At 39.5% G+C, this 20,575-nt stretch overlaps 1 protein-coding gene across 1 annotated transcript in view; it reads right to left on the bottom strand.

The window, feature by feature from the left end:
* Window positions 1-981: 981 nt before the first annotated feature.
* LOC140945645 (DNA mismatch repair protein Msh6-like) overlaps window positions 982-20,575 on the bottom strand; it is a 37,602-nt gene continuing 18,008 nt past the window's right edge. Inside the window, 23 exon segments of the mRNA XM_073394669.1 lie at window positions 982-1,229; window positions 3,810-3,877; window positions 4,054-4,182; window positions 5,781-6,025; window positions 6,144-6,231; window positions 7,755-7,880; window positions 9,066-9,164; window positions 10,578-10,650; window positions 10,970-11,041; window positions 11,455-11,659; window positions 12,043-12,061; window positions 12,444-12,544; window positions 13,001-13,055; window positions 13,392-13,494; window positions 13,787-13,882; window positions 14,604-14,681; window positions 14,950-15,048; window positions 16,072-16,135; window positions 16,397-16,505; window positions 17,553-17,627; window positions 18,428-18,482; window positions 18,969-19,035; window positions 19,847-19,883. Of these exon segments, the coding sequence (XP_073250770.1) occupies window positions 1,157-1,229; window positions 3,810-3,877; window positions 4,054-4,182; window positions 5,781-6,025; window positions 6,144-6,231; window positions 7,755-7,880; window positions 9,066-9,164; window positions 10,578-10,650; window positions 10,970-11,041; window positions 11,455-11,659; window positions 12,043-12,061; window positions 12,444-12,544; window positions 13,001-13,055; window positions 13,392-13,494; window positions 13,787-13,882; window positions 14,604-14,681; window positions 14,950-15,048; window positions 16,072-16,135; window positions 16,397-16,505; window positions 17,553-17,627; window positions 18,428-18,482; window positions 18,969-19,035; window positions 19,847-19,883 (2,136 nt within the window). The 3' untranslated portion in view covers window positions 982-1,156.

Below are 20,575 nucleotides of genomic sequence, written 5' to 3' on the forward strand. Positions count from 1 at the left end.
TGGTTGCCGGTTGCTAAGCAACTGGAGGTTAGAGACATTTTAATGGCTTTCAAATGTATAAAGGGATTAGCCCCACCATCCTTGTGTAATAAGTTTTCGACAAGAAGGCAGATGCATTCTAGAAATACTAGGAATAAAGATAAACTTCATGTACCATCTTTTAGATCAGCAACAGGTCAGCGATCTTTCTCATATAGGGCTGTTCAGCTCTGGAATGACCTTCCAGAAAGTTTAGCAAACATAGAGTCATTTAATGTTTTTAAGAATGCGATTAAAGGACGTGCCCTTAACGAGTTTTTAAGCCATTGATACTCAATAGGTGTAATTATGCATATTTTATATTTTTTAAATAGTATGGTAATGTTTTTTCACTTTCAAATGTTTATATTGAATTTCTATTGTTCATATTAGATTTTATTGTAATTGGTATGTGAAAACCCATTTTAATTGGATGTACCAATAAAGTTGATTTGATTGATTTGAATTTTGGTCCGTGTGGTACCCAAATATAGAATGTTTGAGAAGGAATTAAAAATGGCAGGCGACAAAAACAAACATACAATTTGGGCCCTTCTGCTCTCTTTACTGGCGTTAACAACTTCCTTTCAGCAGAATTATCACAATAATCAGCTCGTGATAACGCCAAACGAAATGGTCGGCCTTTATTGCCGTGATTAGCCACTGAACGACCCGCCGCTATTTTTGTCTGTTTTTTTCCCCTAGTACTAGGATCTTCTTAGCGAAGGCAGTTTATATGGTGCTGGGATCTTCCTTCCTGTCAGCTAGAAAGATCCTAGTACTAGGAAGATCCCAGCTCTAGGAACAAGTACAACCCTTTGCATGTAAACCGAATACAGAAAACATATGGTGCTAGAATGATCCACCTTCTAGGATCTTCCTCCCTTCATGTAAACAGCCCCTTAGTTTCGGATGATTTGCGATGTATCTAATACTTACTTTCTAGTCAATGAAAAAGAAAAGTTTGAAAATAGATTAAATCTTTAATTTTTTTGCCCTGAAAAAGACATATTGAAACAGTAACACTAGAATGTCTAAGATGATTTCTCTGTTTTTAGCTCTAATGTTAATCGGTTTAAACCGACATCATTTTTAAAACACTGCAACCAAAAGACTGGTTTTCATGGAAAGACACGGACTACTGACAAGTGAGCTTTTGCTGTAAAGTCATAACATCTTCAGTCAAGGTGGTTGATTTTGAAAGAAGCGTTCTGAAAGAAAAATAAAGACATGAACGGTTATCAGCGTATTAAATTTCTCCTTAGTTCCTAGTATAGAGCATAGTTAATTAAAGTGGAATGGTTGGGAAAGCCTTTGTTGTAGGTTTTTGTTAGCTGTTTTGGACCTGACCGTGCACAACGTTCAATAGCATTCCTATCATTCCTATCAAGTTATTGGCCAATAGAAACATTGCATTATTTAATACAAAGGATTGTGCACGGTCAGGGAGCTTTCAACATAAACTACAGCACCGTTGTTTTCAACTTTGATGTTTGCCGGGTTTCCTAACCAGTCTCCTCTATTAACTATGTATAGTGACCAATATGATTTTTTTCCTTTCAATACCAGTACACACAAAAAAAAGGTTATGAGAATTTAGAAAAATAATCACCTAAGGGAGACCTCTTTGATCTTTTATCAGATTCTCTCAACTAATTCTTAACGGAAATGTATAGAGACCAGTCTGGAGAATTTGTAAGTGGATATTATGGCTTAAAGGTTCAAATTCAGTGTGAACCATTCGCTCAACAAAGCCGAGCTGTGGACAAGTCTACCACTGAAATAGCAACTAATCAATAATGCCCAAGGTGGTCTCAACTTACTGTCAATAAAAGAAACCCTATTTGACTACTACATGTAGGTTAGTGTTGTTTACGGCTGTGGAAAACAGGGCTCAAGAATGTCTGTTCCGGTAATCTGGGACTCGTAGATTTTCTTGGCGTGCAAGTAACCTTTAGAGCTCGCTTGACCAGTTGGCAATTGCTCAGGCGCCTAATTATTAAGTAAGACAAACTAGCAAAGGCCAGGTTAAAAGATAAGTCCAGGACTGAACGCGGTCGTAAAAATTTGCCAGCCAATTTTTTTTCCCAATTTTAGCAAAATAAAAAATGATTCACAAGAACATTTTGTGAGACAGATTCCTGCAAACATCGCAAAAATAGCCAGAATAACAAATTTAACAAAATTCTAGACTTATAAAGGGAAAAGGCAAAGAAGGGCCTGGAGAAGTCCAGAAATTTCGCAAAAATATCAAGAATTTTTCTTGTTATCCAAAAAGACTGAGTAACAAATACCACAAAAAAGTAAGAATAATTTGTTGCTAAAATTGCGACAAAAATTTGCCCAATGTTTGCTACAGCTTGGAATCCTTGTTGAATTTGTTATTCTTGTTATATTTGCTATTTCTTTTATACATTTCTGACAGCAGATCTAGTGCCAGAACGAGTCGGAATTTCAAGGCTATTTTGTCCACAGAACTCCCACTCGTTCTAGTTACCAACCAAAGACGTAAGTGACAAGAGTGGTGTGACTGGTGATGAAACCAGTGGATCAATTTAGGTTTCTGGGAAATTGCCCACCTACCCTCCCGTAAGCCAACATTTTGCCCTAGGTGAGAAGTAAGTGTTAATAGACCTTTTTACCGATACGGCGGCCATACTGAATTAATTCGATTTAAGGAGTATTATAGGATGCCCAGGGGGCATGAGCACATTTCGGTTAGCATTAGGTAACATCGGCTGAAGTCAGATTGTTTTCAGTAACATTACATGAAAAACAATTCAAGTCCAACTTTACTCTGTAAAATAAAAGTGAAATAGAATAACTCTACCGTGATGCTTTGAACCCGGGTCACTTGCTTAATAGCCTACATTCATATCCACTACACCATCGGGGACTAGCTGCCAAATCCAATAATTTTTAAAATATACATGTTCTTTTATATGCCGTACCCCATTACAATATTTGAAAGCTAACCGTTTTCAGTTCAGTGCTTAACCCTAATCACTGCAGATCAGTGCTTAACTCTCTGTGTTCTCTCCATAACTGGCGCTCTGTAGTTTTGGTCTCTTCAGCTATTCTAGCCTCATTCTACATTCCAGTCTCGTTCCATTATGAAAATAATGCGTTGTGTAAAATTCATAAGGTGTCCAATCTGGCTTCACTCGATGTTATCTAATGATAACCGCACATTTCGTTTGTATTTTCGAGCGCCTTTTCGGGACATTTTTTCTTAAAGTTCTCTTAGAGTAAGATTGTAACGGGAAAAAATATCCTTGTGCCGTGTTTGGATGTAATAATGATCGCCTTTTTCCCGAGAAATATACAGCGAAAGACCAAATTTCTAATACTAAACTAGAAAAAGGCGATCATTATTACATCCAAACACGGCACAAGGATCTTTTCTCCCATTACAATCTTTTTCTAAGAAAACTTTAAGAAAAAATGTCCCGAAAAGCGCTCGAAAATACAAACGAAATGTGCTCATGTCCCCCGGGGCATCCTATAATACTCCTTAAACCGAATTAAATTCAATATGGCCGCCGTATCGGCAAAAAGGTCTATTTTAGCCTAGGGGAGGGGTAGGTGGGCAAACTCTCACGTTCAAACCGAGGCTAATTGCAAAACCTTTCTTGTGAAAATGAGTTTTATTTGCATAAGAATAAAAAGTCATTTTCATTTCAATGGTTTCGCTCTTAGCCTCGCTTTGAAATAGAGGCTTGACGAAACTCGGAAGTGGCCTCTTTAGAGGTTGTTTCTTTTGGTGCGGTTAGGGTGAAGGGTTCATTTACCTGAACAACTTAACACGTTCCACGCTTTCTTCAAATTGTCGGGCTTTCTTAATAGCCACCGAAGTAACCTAAAAAACAAGTTATACCATGTTTAATAAATGGGCGCACTCAGTATGATTGGTCAGAAAGAGTGCAATACTTTTACTTAGGAACTTTTATTTGTATAAAAAGAAACTCAACAATGCAGTCGGTACATTTTTTGAGTAAAATATTGGATGACAAATGTAAAGAGTTCTTAACTCACCTCATCAGGAATGCCAGCCAATCCAGCGGCATTGAAGCCATAACTTTTGGGACATGCGCCCTTGACGAACTTATACAGGAATGTTATCGTTTCTTTACCATGTTCATTCTCATTTTCAACCATGCAGGCCTGACAAAAAAGATCGATAAATATTGTAAGGGAAAATCGTAGGCTCGAAAGACTAAAATTATATTGCTAGATATTCCCAAATAGAACAAAGTCAAGAATATAGTTTAAAACAGCCTTGAATTAAATGTTCTTTTGCAAAAACCTTTTTAAATTCCTAAAACAGTGAAACCCCACCTTAAGGCTACCTCATTAATACAGTCACCCGTTAATACGGCCAAATTTTTTGGGGCTACTGGTGACAGTATTAACGGGTTCCACTATACCTAATGTTAAGCAAATGTTATTGTTTATAGGTATTTTATACGACCTACGTCAGAACTTGTCGATAAACAACGATAAACATTCTATATGGCTATTCATGTTCCAAACTTGTCCCATCAGCTCCCAGGCATGGAAAAATAATAACGTTTATAATTTCATGTCCCCCCGCCCGAACTTCTTTAACCTATAAAATAATATACTTTTTCGGGTTATTTATCAAAGAGAGGTCCGATGCCACAACTTACAAACAAGGCAAATTTACTTAGTATAAATAGTTGGCAGCGGTATGAGAAAAACATCATCAGGGCTCGTTAATGAAGTTCTGTGTAACAAATAAGGTGCGGAAGCGCAAATCTCATAGTGGCTATCAGCCATAGTTTGGTCGGTCTTTTGGTGTCGAACTGCATTTTAGAACTGTTTTGAGGGGTGATATTTTTCACCCAGTTTCCTTCGCAACCTCGTAAATATCCAATAAAATAAACGATAGCGTCCCCCAAAACCGTCCCATAGTGCCACATCACCGACCCAGTCTCAGCACAACCTCAAATCGGCTAATCGCACTTTTCGATTAAATGTATAGGGCGTCTTCACATGACGTCACGGCGATAGATTCGAGGACGTAAACGATTACGAAGACATTTAATTTCTTTTCGCGTATTCTCTAAAAATAGACACCCCGAAAGCTTCATTGTACTTCTTTTTTTCAGCACAAAAGTTAGTACGCTTAAGCCGTCACCCGACCGCTAAATTATAAAATTTCTAACATTTAATAACTTGTTTTCCCCACTACGACATTGTGTGGAATAACGACGGCTATCATGTTTTCCTGTCAAAATGACGATGCTTCACGCGCGCGCACTACTTAATATTGGGAAAATCTCGTCCTTGTTTTAGAATTTAAAGCTTTCCGATTCTTTTCGACATTCTCGCTAAAACTAGTAGTATAATAAAGACGGCTGTCATGTTTTCCCGTCAAAATGACGATGCTTTACGCGCGCACACTACTTAATATTGGGAAAATCTCGTCCTCGTCTTAGAATTTAAAGCTTTCCGATTCTTTTCGATACAATTAGTGTCCCTGAACAATGAAACAGCAGCTATGTTGGTGTTCGAAACAAATCCTGTGGGAGTTGAACTCTAAACTTGTGTAAACGCTTTCTTTTTTCCAATACATTTGCATGATGCTGGCCATGTGAGCGAAGACGCACTATATGTCGCGATAGACCAGAAAGGGGGTGGGGGGGGGGGGGGGGGTGGGAGGAGTATATTTCCTATTTTATGACATCAAAAGCACTAGCATGTGGTTTAATGATTAAGCGAATTTCAGAATTTCTTACCATATGACCAAGTCTAACATTATCATCAGTGGAGAATTCCTCCACAAGTGAATGGTAATGAGTGGAAAAGAGTGTCCTACATCTGATGTTCCTTGAAAGTTCACTGACCACTGCGCATGCGATAGCTGTCCCGTCATACGTAGCGGTTCCTCGTCCCAGTTCATCCACAAGAACAAGGGAGTGTCTTGTTGCGTGTCTAAGAATTGTGGACGTTTCGCTTAGCTCTACAAAGAATGTACTTTCACCTAAAAAAGAAAAAAAAGCAAGGCTTTTACTAACGGTTTCCACAATTTACGCACTCCATAAACATTGAACAAGACACCACAGATATTCAAACTTTCGAGGACTTCGGTGTTCAGTTACCTGATAAGATTCTGTCGTGAGCACCAAGCCTGGTGAATACGCGATCCACAGGTGTCAGGCGACATTTTTCAGCTGGAACGTAACAACCCTACAAACAAAAATCATCACATTTTACTACTTTTTAAGACCGCACCATTGTTTCCCAGTTAAGACACATTAAAGAAAGGACAGATCAAATTTAGCCAGGGTTAAAACAGGAAGGAATCAGGTTAGACACATCATATCATTTACAAAACTATAATTCATTTGTAAAGACCTCATTTATGCCAGGCCCTTAAGGCTTCCTTATATAGTAGCATTGTGGGTATCCAACTTGCGGCTCGATAGCATCGGAAAGCGAATCATGCGGACGCGACTTGAGAAAACTATTGCTCGAATGAAATGTTTTTCGGAGAGGGCCAATTTTCACACCAGACAGAGAGTCTCCAATAACGATCCCAGAAGTCTTTGCAAAAGCTAACTTGGCCTAGTTTCCTTGTCGTTTGTAAAGTGGTGAGTTAGGGTTGATTTCCACTGTCGCACAACTTTTCCGTGCGAACGTACGTAAATTTTACATCCGTAAAGGAAATAGAGGAAATGTATGACTGAAAGGCCACGTGTAAACGTAAAAGTCGAGCGAGCTTCAACTTTTACGTACACGCGTGACCTTCCATACATTAGGCTAATTTAGCAATAGGACGGGAACGTCAGTTGACGACAGAAAAGCGCGCGGAAAGGACTAAACACGACTTCCAGTCTCCAATTTGCCGCTCCGCCATTGGTCAGGCCAGTTGTTTGATTTGCGCGCGCCGTCGTCAATTGACGTTCCCGTTCTTTTGCTTAATCAGCCTATTGTTTTTCGGAGAGGGCCAATTTTCACATTAAAGTGAGCGTTCGTTTCTCTCTGTGGTACTCTTAAATCGAGAGATCTGGTTGACAAATTACCCTGTGCAGATTGATTGAGGGTAACCAAACCAAAATGGTGACTCAATGGAGGATAATGGACACCACAACGGCCTTGTTGACCAGAGAAATTAGTTGTTGTTGTTGTTGTGCATGGGGGGTGTTCGGGGGCGGACGTGTTTCTCTGACCTCGGACGTGGTTTAGACCTAGTGAACGTGTTTTTTTTATTTCTTCGCCCTTCAATCGCTTTGTACCGTCTCTTTCTTTATTTCTTCATCTATTTGTGCCTGATTTTTGTCATTTAATTGTGTGCTTCAAGTCTGTGCATGTGTTTTTTGCTTTTCTTTTCCTTGTTTGCTTTTATTGTTTTATACTTGTGCCTCCATGAAACAACTGTGTAGTATAAATAAAGTTCTTGTCTCGTCTTTTCTTGTCTGTCTGTAAATCATAACGTTAATTAAATATGACCAAAACAAAAAGGAACACATTTGAACACTACCACACATGGATTGTGCGCAAGCGTCAGATGCTAACCATGCCATAGGATTGGTGTTCGAGTGTATGCCTCTCTAATTTGCCTTTAGTTCACTTAAGTCTCGCTGGGTCAATGACTCGCCGATCTGCATTTCTTTCGTAAGTTTTAACCTTTAGGAACATACGAGATACGACTTTTCAAAATGGTTTTGCCCTATTATTTTGTAACAGCTACAAAAGATGAAATTCTTTACCATTTGCGCCATGATGACAATCAGCCCCGCTTGTCGCATTAGAGTTGACTTTCCTCCCATGTTGGGACCTGTAACTAACACGCACGTGCTTTGACTGTTTGCCGCTGTTTCATCGCAGTCAATTTCCTAAAAAAAATAAAGAAAAATTTCGTTTGCAACGAAAATAATATATTTTGCTATAAAATTATCATAAGAGGAATCTAAAACTTTTTCACAAAACGCTCTAAATCATGCAATATCAGTATGTAATTATCATACCTACTTTGCAGTTTTCAAACCGCTTAACCATCGGCCAGTTTAGAAACGAATAGAAAACTGGACTAAGTTTACTTTCGCAAAGACTTCTGGGTCTGTTACTCGGGACCCGGAAAAAATTCGGCCAATGATTGGCCAATGGATGACCAGCAAGTCTCCAATAACGGTCCCAGAAGTCTTTGCAAAAGCTAACTTGGCCTAGTTTCCTTGTCGTTTGTAAAGTGGTGAGTTAGGGTTGATTTCCACCGTCGCGTTTTTTTCCGTGCGAACGCACATATATTTTTCATGCGTAAATGAAATAGAGGAAATGTATGAAAGACCATGCGTAAACGTAAAAGTCGAGCGAGGTTCAACTTTTACGTACACGCGTGACCTTCCATCATTAGGCTGATTTAGCAACAGGACGGGAACGTCAGTTGACGAAAGAAAAACGCGCGGAAAGGACTAAACACGATTTCCGGTGCTCAATTTGCCGCTCTGCCATTGGTCGCGCGCCGTCGTCAATTGACGTTCCCGTTCTTTTGCTAAATCAGCCTATTGTCTCTATTTTATTAACGCACGTAAATTTACGCGCACACGCGCGGAAAAATTACGCGACAGTGGAAATCCACCCTTAGTGACTTGTTGTTGGGAGGTCTTGCGCAAAGTTTGAAACCGGTCAAATGTTAAGCTACCTGCAAACAAACAAAAAACAAGCAACAACTCCCAACATTGTTGGCCCAACAATGCTGGGAGCTGTTGCGTCCGTTTGCACGTATCTTTGACTGCGAAATCTTCCACTATTCTCCCCAGCTCTGCACTGCCGAAAAAGCTGAGCCACCGCGCCCCCTTTTCAGTGTAATATTTTTCTACTTACATCTATCGCATAATCAAGGCAAACATCTTCCAAATTTGGTCAACGATAGCTGGTTGTGCCGAGAAATTTATGCCAATCGAAAACGGAGAAATATTTTGAATGCATGATAACGAATGACTTAGTGATGTACGCTTGAGTTTGGACTTAATACGTTTCATCAGGAACTTAAAAATGTTTGTAGAAAAGATGCCAATACTTACGTCTTTGATTCCCACAACCGTGTCATTTGGGATGAAATCACCGCCGCTGAAGGTGCGAGAAATACAGGGGTGGCGTCCATCACGAATTTCCAAGAAAGGCTGTTGATTGAAAATAGCTTGATATAGCAGAGCAGTTGTTTACTATTCATCTAACTTAGTTACGCCTTGTAAAATACTTTTCGGGATTTTTCCTGTTGTTGAAGAAACCATCTTTTACGATCTTTTGTATGGAGGAGTTCACGCTCATAGCTGCATCATGGGTAATCAGGGCAAAATGGCGGGAAATTATTAAAATTCATATATTTGATGCTTTCTCTTTGCAAAGAGTAACTAACTAGTTCAAAGAAACAATACACTTAATCTGGAGTGCAAAGACGTCAGTGATCAGTTTTAAAAAAACCTTGATTTTCCCATACATTTTCTGTAATTCGACAGTATCAAAAATACAAGAAATGTATGAGAAAATCAAGGTTTTCTAAAAACTGATCACGGACTTCTTTGCACTCCAGATGTAGTGTATTTTTTATTTGAACTCGTAAGTTACTCTTTTCAAAGAGAAAGCATCAAATAAATGAATTCAGAAAGAATTAGCTGGCTTTGAATTCCAATACAAATCCTCTAATTTCCCGCCATCTTGGCCCGATTACCCATGACGCAACTATGAGCGTGAACTCCTATATTGCCACTTTTCCCGATATGCCAACCGCAACTACCCTTTTTCGGCAAATAAGATACGTCTCCCTCACACCAACTTTTGTCAAGTTCTTATTGGGTCCACCTTAGAGGTTGCTGGATCTCTGATTTCGTAGATTGACCACTTCGGTGTTGCCCCATTACACTTCAGAAATCTGAGCGCACGAAGGATTAAGGAAAATAGCAAGGACGGTTTCCAAGAACTCAGAGTTCAGCCGTTTCTGAACACGCAAATATGATCAGGCATTAACCGCTTTGGCACAAAAGGTTTATTAATTAACCGAGACACTCAATGGAAATACAGATAGTGGAAAATAAAACCCAAAAGCGTGGCCGTCCATGATCAGATGTCACAGCGGCCGAACAGTAACACAACGGATCACTGAGGGAACAATTACTTACGCTACCAATGACAAAAACGTTTCGAGTCAACATGAGTAGGGTTGGTGTTACAGAAGCAACCACGGTGCTACTAATAATCCCTCTCTGTAAATCGACATCATCGCCTGATAAGACCACCAGTGGGCAGGTCGAAACGTCGCGATCAATTCCATAAAGCAAACGATAAACGAACCTTCCATACACATCCCAAAATGAACGCAATATTTCACTATACTTAAGTTGAACTGCGAGTAAACATCAAGGACAAGTAATGAAAGCAAAATTTTTTTCATTCCCCTTCCTTGATACCTCACAGCTGTTAGGAGATCATTGTACCTCATCGTCACTGGTCTTCATTATTCAGCTTCATCGTAGCTTCAAAATAATAGTCACTATCAAAACATAACAGCCTTTTTCATGTCGTTAACAAATATCTACCTGAAAATCTCCATCTGATATTTGATCAGGAAGAACGACTTCTGGTCTGCACATTGGACCATCTCCTTGAGAACTAGAAAAAAAGGCAGGATTAGTATCAAGGTGATTATTCCATTTACACGTTGAGACATGATCATTTCTTCGACAATGCGAGTCTGTACATGAAAACATACAACGATACGATATTTTTCCTTTCACTTTGCACAGTTCAAGTTCACGTGTGTACAAGAGCCAAAAACGCAAAGTTTGAACTTAGGAGGACACGTGCGGACATGGCTTTGTTCTCTTGTGAAGTGAACTACATAGACGGAAAAGCTGTTAAGTTTACAAGGCATGGACGTAATAGAGGTCAAATAAAATAGTCGTAAACTGGGGCAAAATTAGTAGTGTACCTGAATGCAGCAAGGCTGATCAGCGAATCCAATACGGCCAGACACTGAACTGCTTTGTCCCAAGTCTTATACCTATCATTAAGACACCACAACACAAGAATCATGTGGTCACACCCCTAAGACTGCGTAAACAAGTTTGAGAGCAACAAAATAAGAGTCTACTGCGATAACAAGAGACCATTAGAATTGCACTACTTTGCAACAGAGAACGGCTTTCAATTTAGTGAGGTCAAATCCAAGTAACGACCCTGGCCAATCAAGATACGCACAGAAATTCAGATCAACAATCACTGTGCATCTCGAAGCTAACGCAAAGCGCGGGAAAAAGCACATGAGTGAGGCATGATTGGTTTTGGTCCTACTCGTGACTGGTTGAAAAATGGCGCAAGATTTATTCAGCCAATCACAAAGAGTGGCAGAACAAAACAAGTCAATCGCGAACACTCAATGGAAACCGAAATATTTCAGTGGAATTCATGACTTACTCTTGGTCAAACTTGTGAAACACATGTCTCATGGTATCCTTTAAAGCTTCTTCTCGCCTCTCCTCTGCATCAACTAACTCAGCCAGTTTCGCTTCGATTTCTGCAGTCCAGTACCGCTTGAATCCTTTTTTCTGCGACTGCAGAGTATACTCATCAGGAATCTTGCGGATGGAATCGGGAACTTCAAGCTGATAACGGTTTTTTGCTGGAACGGACAGAAAATGGAGTTAGTTGTATTTGTTTGTCTGTAATCGTATGAACATGTTTTGTGGTTCAATTTCATCCTTGGTTGAAATTTTACTTTCCTTTTTTGTGTGATTAGCCCCTGTTCTAAAGCACGTACTCGTCGTGTCTGTCAGCCCCGAAAAAACTACTTCTATAGCTTTAATAGCTAATCAGTTAAGTACTTTCATCTGGTTGAGGGTTCACTGTGTGTGGAGAATTAAGTGTGAACATGGCAGAAGGAAACTCTTCTGTTATTCTATCATCCGAGATCCGTTTCCATCGATGACTTAGCCTTTCGTGCAGACATTACAATAATCTAATAATAAAAATAAATGTTTGAAGAAGGATTTCTTGCTGCCTTACCTGATCCCCAATACGTGACCTAGAAAAGAAAGGAAAAACAAACAAACAAACAAACAAACATTACTCAAGTACGTTGCAAACCTTTGAGATCAGGATTTATGATCCAAGATCACTAGAATGATGGTGAATCAAAAGGTATCGATGAATTCTTGTCTACATGGGTATCGCAGCTCATTAAAAAGGATTCCGTTCCTTAAAAGGAATTGAAACCCACGACTCTTACATTAGCGGTGCAGTGCTTAAACCAACTGACCTATAAAACGATTTGAGTTAAGACCTAGTGAAAGTGAGCTTATATAATCTTTTTCTAAATCTCCCAACTGATTGGACGAGAACGTGTCACGTGTCAGGGAACAAGAAGGTGAACTCAGGGTGTCACGAAATCACTTCTAAGCACTCACCCTGCATCCAAGCACTGAACACTGCTTCTTAAGATACTGATCAAACCAGATGTTTGTCGCTTTAATGTCTGCCAGAGCTCCGTCATAATCAGGATCGACCCCTACGGACAAATAACGCAAAAAAACCATTTGAATGAACGAGAACATCAGACAAGAAAAGGCTTGTTTAACCGTCTGATGTACAGGCAAGTTTCCCTGTGGTACATTGAAGCAAATCCCAAACCTACTCTGTGATGTATGAACCTTAATTCAACCTTAACCCCTTGGAAGTTTACACTTATCCCAATGAGTTGACGTATTAGAATCATTTATGCACCTGACGACGTCATGGCAAAGTACTGTCACCAACTTTTGCCAAAACTTGTCTTAGCAATTGACGAAAAACAAGGGGAGAGAGAAGAGCCTTTTGGGCGCGTCAACGCCCCGAGAATGGTCCAGTGAGAGCTTGTACATATAAGAATTCTTACAAGGTTTCCCCTAAAACAACAAACAGTCCACGATTGTCCTAGAGAGGTTGGTATCAGGACAAATGCCTTCAAAATCTTCTCCAACGTTACCTGGCTTTGGTAAAATGACACCTTCATTCCTAGCTTTGTTGTGGTCAAAGGCGTGCTGAAAAAACAAATAACAGTGCTTGATTCATTTGCAAACAACTAATTAAGTCTTCAGCAATTTAAATGCCCAACTTTCATTTCAAGCGGCTTTGCCTGGAAGACCCAGCGTTTGTTTGAGCCTACAAAACAGTAACTTGCCGTCTTGTTGGTAGATACTAAGCAAAAAAATCATTTATTCATTGTTCTTGACAGCCTGCGTATAACTTTCTGTTACACTTCAGTCACATCATACCTCCCAAAAATGCCTTGGAGGGTACTATTTACAAGTATTTGAGAACTAGCATTCGAGAAAATACAGCATCCGTAAAATTTAAAAGAAGTACACCCAAAGCACCTTGAATGTGTGCAAAAGATCATGCAGTCTAGGAAACTGTCCGGTGGATTTACTTTCATCATCACCACTTTTTTCCGTGACAACCTGAGAAAGAAGTTTGGATCTGAAACAAAGAAAATGCAAGCAATTTTAGCAGGTAACAAATCGTCATCCTTTACAAATTCAGAAATGTGTATCTTTTGGTCGTATAGGTCTCTTTTCAAAAAGGGTTGTTTATTCATTTCAATTTTGAACTATAATTTCGTAGAAGTGTGATGAACTGACAGGGAATTCTGTTTACAAATTGAAAAATAAGCCCCACCTCTCCCTAACCTAGCTCTGCTACCCCCGGTTAAAGAGAATCCTGTCTAAAGGAAATTGCTAGACAAGGAATTGACGCCCTTCTTTACACATACCTGAAGTTACTGACATGGTCCTTAAACAATGTCACTATTTCTGTCGCCTTATTGAACCCTTCCAGCACAGTGAGAAAGTCATTAATTTTGCGTTTGCTGCAGTGAGAAAATAGTAAGGTGATAACATGAGTAACAGTGCATTTAAACGTTAGGGGGCAAGTATTGCTCGTTTTTAGGCTAAGAGACTTTCCTTTAAAAAGCATTCATGGGATCGAATGGATTTTATGAGCACCTCTCTAAGGTGACCTGGTGTATTTTACAGTTACTAGGGCTCATCCTGGTATTTATGAATCACGATAGGCGTAGTTACATGTCATCTCTTAAAGCGCTTAGTATACTCAGAGTAATGAAGTACGTACATCAGAAAGAATAGAAATGACTCGTGTAATGAAAAGAAGTGAAAATCCTTGCTGCCTTTTTTTTTTAAATCAATAACTCAGTTTTTGAAATTGTAGACAGGTATTATAGTAGATATACGGTATACATATATGTATTCTTTCGTTTTTATTTTTTCGTTTTTATATTTTGACTTCTTAAAAGTAGGTAGTTTGGAATGCATGTACGTGGTGGATTACTGGTTTTCGTTTGTCATAAAGTTTGTTAAAAATTTTTAAAAAAGCTACACATGTAACGAGATGTTACAAAGAGTGGAAAGCTGTAAAACTATCACGACGAAAAGCGCTTGCTTACAAGAGATGATGGTTCAGCAATTGTGGTATTTTAGATCTGCGGTAGCTCTCGGGAGATGGTCGCTTACATGACGCGAAACCCCAAAAGGTCGAACTGTAGTCTAAAACTTAAGCTAATTGATTCTTACCTGTATGTGTCTTCATTGTAAAGAATTGCTCGGTGAGCTGGATGATTCTTGTCTCGAGGCAAACTCAGTGTATGGATCCTGTTAGAAAAAAAGCAACAGACTCAGCTTCCATCCATATCTCCTGTCTTTTATTGGTCGAAAATGTGTGATTTCTTGTTAACACAAAAGAAGACCTATTAAGGTTATAACTTACCCAAGTTGCCCATCTTGTTAAAACAACATCAACAACAACAACAACAACATAAGTGAAGGATTAGAACATAAATCGCGCTACGATCTGTAGCTTCTCCAGATACCACTGCTTTTTTTCTAACTTAAGGAAAGAAAATAAACAAATTTCTCCTACTTTTTCAGCAATCTCTCCAGGTCGGGTAACGTTTTGAGAACTTCTTTGGTCTCTGCAACCAATCCTGGATTGGCCATTAAATCTTCAACTGAATTTAACCTGTAAAGTGCACATTAGAGAGCTTTAACACGGACGGTGGCGACGACAGCAAAACCAGAACTACTCAGATGAATTTGGACTTTTTTTTCAAATTTTGCCACTACTATACCAACTCGAAACTGTCAAATGTCGGGGAATTTCCCTGTTGCTGAAGTCTGTGGAATGCATAAAAGTTAAGAAAAGAAAGAAAACTTTGCTGTCGTGTATTCACATCTGCTACAAAAGGTCTCCTAAGGAAATCTAACATTGTAAATATACAGTGATGGCAAAGAAATTTAACCAAAACCTAATACGTGCAAATTGATTTTTAGACACTTTCATTAGTGAAGGGCCATTTTGTTATATCTGCTACTTTGGGTTTACCGTGCAAGGATGCAATGATGAATGGTCAGCACGATATGTAGCCTGCGTCACAGACGTAATCCAGCCCTGATTAGTAACGTCTGCGAAGCACCGCAATATTCTTCTGGACCCCAAACGGACTTAAAGAATTACCGGAAATGCGTTTCGAATTTCAGTTCAACCTGATTGACAAATAGGCCAATTTACAGTTATGGATGGAAGCAAGGCTGACGGTGACCTTGCTCTGATACAAACCTTCGTGCTTTATTATGTAAATCAAGTCATTCTTATGCTACCTAGTATTTTTCAAGGACAATTTCCATGACAAAGCAAAGGAGGTTTGTATAAAAACAAGGTCACCGTCAGCCTCACATTCACTCGAAGGCTAGGGTACTAAGTCTACAACTGTAAAATGGTCTATTGGCAAAGGCTTTTTTAACTAAACAATCATGGCGCGAACTCACATCCTGGTACACATGTGGGGTCCAGGACAAGGATTTCGGCGCTGTTTCGTAGACGGACTTAACCAACAGTTTAGTTTCGTCTGTGGCGCAGGCTTCAATCATTCATGATGTGTTGATCTTTGTTTTGAAAGTATTGGGCCCTGCTAAGTCTCTGCTGCTAAACTACGTGTACAAACAAATAACAAATAAGCTGACTTTGTATTGCTGTACTGTGTACCTGTCATTAATTGCAACTGGGTTACACAGAGGTGCACATAGCCACTGCTTGAACAAACGTTTACCTTGTGAAGGAACAAAGAGCAAAAACAAATTAGAACATATGACACTACAGAAGCAAGAAGAGAACAGGAATTACAGTAGAATCATGATTCCTTGAACCCTCAGCGTCTTGCAACTCTTCATTATTGAAACTAAAACTGGACTCTCTTTCTAAGTAAACGTACCTCCTGGGGACATTAACACATGCTCAAATCTAGCCTCACCACTATACAAAGGTGACAAGCTCAAGTTGAAGTATGAAATGTAATAGAACAGTTAAATACCAAACGCAGTAGAACAGTGATCTAGCCTGTCCAACAAAGTGCCTTCAGAAGTCGCATCGGGTCCACTGGGAATAACATCAAGGTTGATCAATGTTACGTTGTCAAGAATCTGTAGATATAACCCAATTCTCTTTATTGATTTGTTCAACGACATAATAATGATTAAACAATACCTCAAATAAGATAAAAAAAAAGTTAGTGCTTGGACGCTAAATAAACTGTCGAGTTTTTTAGCTCGGTCCGAGCCACATTAAATTGTACTTTATAGTTAAGGACGAGAAGAAGGTAGCACTGACAGTGTAAGACCCCAGTCTTTAAGAGGCTAGTTTCTCTGCCTTTTGTGTTACAATTGAACCTCCATCAAGCGGCCACCATCTACTAAGCGGCCAGTAATCAAAGTCATAAAAAAATTGTAAAAAAGGATTGTAAATGAAACCTTCACTGAACGGCCACCACCCTATCGCGGCCGCGGCCGCATTTTGGCCATCAAACCGAGAGTTCTTCTATTCTATTCCATCAAGTGGCCACTTGTGAGTATCCCAAGGGTGACCGTTCGGTTGAGGGTCAACCATCATTGGAGATTTTCTTGTTTTCAAAAAATCCCTCGGTTTTTCAATAGTCCAGCCAAAACAGCACTTAGTGACCAAAATGGTGCAGAGTGTCTGGGTCAATACAGACATCCTGGCTCTTCAAGCTTAAAACTACGTACCATCATAGACAAAAGTCTTGGGACAACTTTGCATAGACTACGAGTAGTCCCCCAGTTTTCCTCAGGGAGAGTAAAGCGTGCGAAACGCGAGCGAGCGCTCGCGTTTTGCTCACTCTACTATCCCTGAGGGAAAATGGGGGACTACTCGTAGTCTAAATTTTGCATTTCTGGTGCGTTTTCCAATTCACACAGGTCCACCCCTCCCCTAACACAACAAACAATGTTGGACGTGTGTATCCAGAATTTCTTCCGAATTTAACTTTGTATGCAGGGGGGCGGGGGGGGGGGGGGAGGGAGAACTGCAAGAAAATTTCCAAAATGATGCATTGTTTTAAGAGGGAACCGAGAAATAACAGAAAAATATGAATATTGCAGTACTGTCCCAAGGACTTTTGTCCATGATTGTAGTCATGTCATAATAATGGCTATGAAATGTAATATCTCTACTATACCGTGCTGTCTTCCTTTTGCAAAAGTTGCCGTCTGACCACAGCTTGGAGAACTATCCAGAGGAGTGTACTCCTGAATGGAATCAAAATTAAAAAGCAATATTATTATTTCCATTTTCAGACTTCAAGTTACAATGCTGAGTAAGCAAGAAAAAATACTTAATAGTCTCGGTAAAGCTCACAGGCTTGAGAAGCAGAACTTTAAAAGGTTAAGTTAAGTTAAGCTAAGGGACATGAAGAAAACTGATTTGACAATACAAGGATCAACTGGTCTCATCTAACAGTATGCAAGACGGTGAAAGGTTGGTGAAAGGTTTGAACCACGGAGTCATTTCATAAGTAGGTTGATTATGATTGGCCGGGTGAACGTAGCCCTGAATAGGACTGTTGTTGTTGACAGTACGTGACTGACGTTTCGACAACCTGTGCAGCAGTCATCTTCAGAATCAAAGTGAGTTGTACCACATCAGTAAGTTGATGGTATTAAACTCTGGGCCCAGTTGTTCGAAGGCCGGTTAGCGCTTAACCCGGGGTTAAATTTAACCCGGGTTTCTTTTTCTTGTGTTCAAAAGCATTTTCTCGGATAATTTTCTCTCTTATTTTCAGAGCTTCCAATCATCAAATTGTGGACAAAAAGAATTAAAACTGAATTGCTTTTTAAGCTTTCAAATCTTAATTCAAATCTCGCACTAACTCTGGGTTATCTTAATCCAGCTTTGAACAACTCGGCCCTGGTTATGAACCTGATTGGTCAATTAAGTCGCGATGTTATTGGTGTTATGTGTTAGAAAAATGCAAGTAACCTAGGGTACGATTGACTTTGTCTTCATGGACTTACACATCTCTTAGTTAACAGACAGTGACAACATGTACCTCAAAATTTCCCATTGACAAGACTTCTTGATCAATTAAGCATTTCTTCAGATACCTATTTTAAAAGTTTCAAAGCGGAAAAGCACATTAAACTAAATTGCTAAAACAGGTAAAGCTCACGTAAGTGTGAAGTTTCCACAAGGCCTAGCAAACAGAAAAGGGGTCCGAACCTGAAATGACCCTGGAGGTCCCCTCACAAACAATAATCTATTATATAAGAGATAGGTAGCTGCTTATGGGAGCTTGCACCTCTTCTGTAAAATGTTGTAAATACAGGGAAACAACAGAGCACCTCCAAGTCAAATGACTGTTCTGCTGTCTTAAACAATACCTTCTAGTACAAGAACATACTAATCACTGCAAACCTCTACTGTACTGGTTGTGCATTACAGCAGATTAGAAACGAAAAGTCAAAATTGTGATCATGGGAAATGAAATCCTGTCTTTGGCTGGTACATGTACTTATTGATAACAAAGGAAAAACAAAAATTAACTGAAATAAAAAATTAACTGCAATATATACAAGACTGATACTTCTTACCACACTACAGCACCAAGTGCACTGAGGGCAAGTTCACTTCCATCACCTGGCATCAAGCCCAAGGGGTCTACAAAACAAAAAAACAATGTATTACATGTACTGTAGGAGGAGAAGGAAATACGAAAACCAGCTTACCAAAAGTACACTTGGTGTAAATTTTGCTTACTAGTCAAAACACTGGGGGGCTGGCCAGAATTTAGTTTAAAACTACTTCTTTATGATATGCTTCCTGGGTCCAAAACATTATTTTACTAATTTACTAATCAAATAAAGTAGAATAGGATGCCAAAAGTAAGCCACTTTTTGGAAAGGGAATCTCTAACTTCAAAACATGGTAAATTGGGGAAAGATACAGTTAACAGGCAGGTTTTGCCACTTTACAGTAAAGGCAGATCAAGCGTACCCCCAAGATTGCATTAATGAATTGATTATTTGAAAAATTCATCTGTTAGTCGTTGCCACAACCAGTGTCACATTCAAATCTGCATTCCTGCATGATAATGAGCAGCGACTTTTTCACAATAGCTCCTGTTCTTGGTCAGAATGGATAAAACTGTTTCAAAGACATTTACATCAAATTCAGGAAAACTAAGTTGGCAAAAATTTTATGACTACCTCGCGTGTGAATTCACTGCTCATTCATATGCAGGAGTGGAAAACTATCCCAACCAAATTCCAATTCGATCATGAAAGTGTTTCCATTTAGACTGATCACAAGTTCATCAGGTCTTGAAATGTCAAATGTCAGCCTCTCTACATTGTAAATAACACTAGCCTGGCAGTAAACCACAGAATTGCCTCTCTTAAAAGCAGTTGAGGGCCATTAATATCTCTAAAAGAATTTTTTATACACGAAGTTCATCCAAGGCGTATACTACCTCCATCTGTACATTTTTTCAATGCATCAGGCCAACTCTGTAACAGAAAACAATATTATTTTCATTTATCAGGAGTGATGGATGGTGTAAGTTAAAACACAGGCAGCCCAAGCGCACTATTTGTGGGTTCGGGCTTCAGAGGTCATTTGGTCGGAATATACTAGAATTATTAGTGTATTATCTGATGCCAAATAAATGCAAAAAGTCTTAAAGATATGAAGTCTTCTTGTTTGTCTATCTTTACTAGTAGCCTTTAAGATAACGAAAATCGATATTTCTTGCATTATTACATGTGATTCGGGCCCTTATTGTTCGAATTTTATCACATGTATTCGAATCTACAACGCTAAGAAAAAAAAAAATCATGATCACGCGAAATATTAATTCAAAAAGCTCCCTTAAATTTAGTTCATAGCCACTCTGTGTCCTACGGTCGGTTTAAACGCCATTTAGTCGACTTTCTTTCCATCGAATACTGAACACTATAAAAGAAGGGAAGGCTGGAGACCTTCCAACCGACGCTCGCCGCTCGAAGGCCAATAAATTCCAAACAAAGCGACCGATCTCCCTAAAATTGCCACCAGCCAGACCGAAGAGTGTATACCTACCCGTTCGACGAGCGCCAGGTTCTAAATTCGGCTGCATGAGCTCGTGGAGCGCTGCATTTCGCATCGATTCTGGCCAGCTTCGCTTCGCCATGATGCGCAATCTGAACTGTTATCCTACGAG

The sequence above is a fragment of the Porites lutea genome, chromosome 8 (assembly GCF_958299795.1).
Source record: "Porites lutea chromosome 8, jaPorLute2.1, whole genome shotgun sequence".
NCBI classification, from domain to species: domain Eukaryota; kingdom Metazoa; phylum Cnidaria; class Anthozoa; order Scleractinia; family Poritidae; genus Porites; species Porites lutea.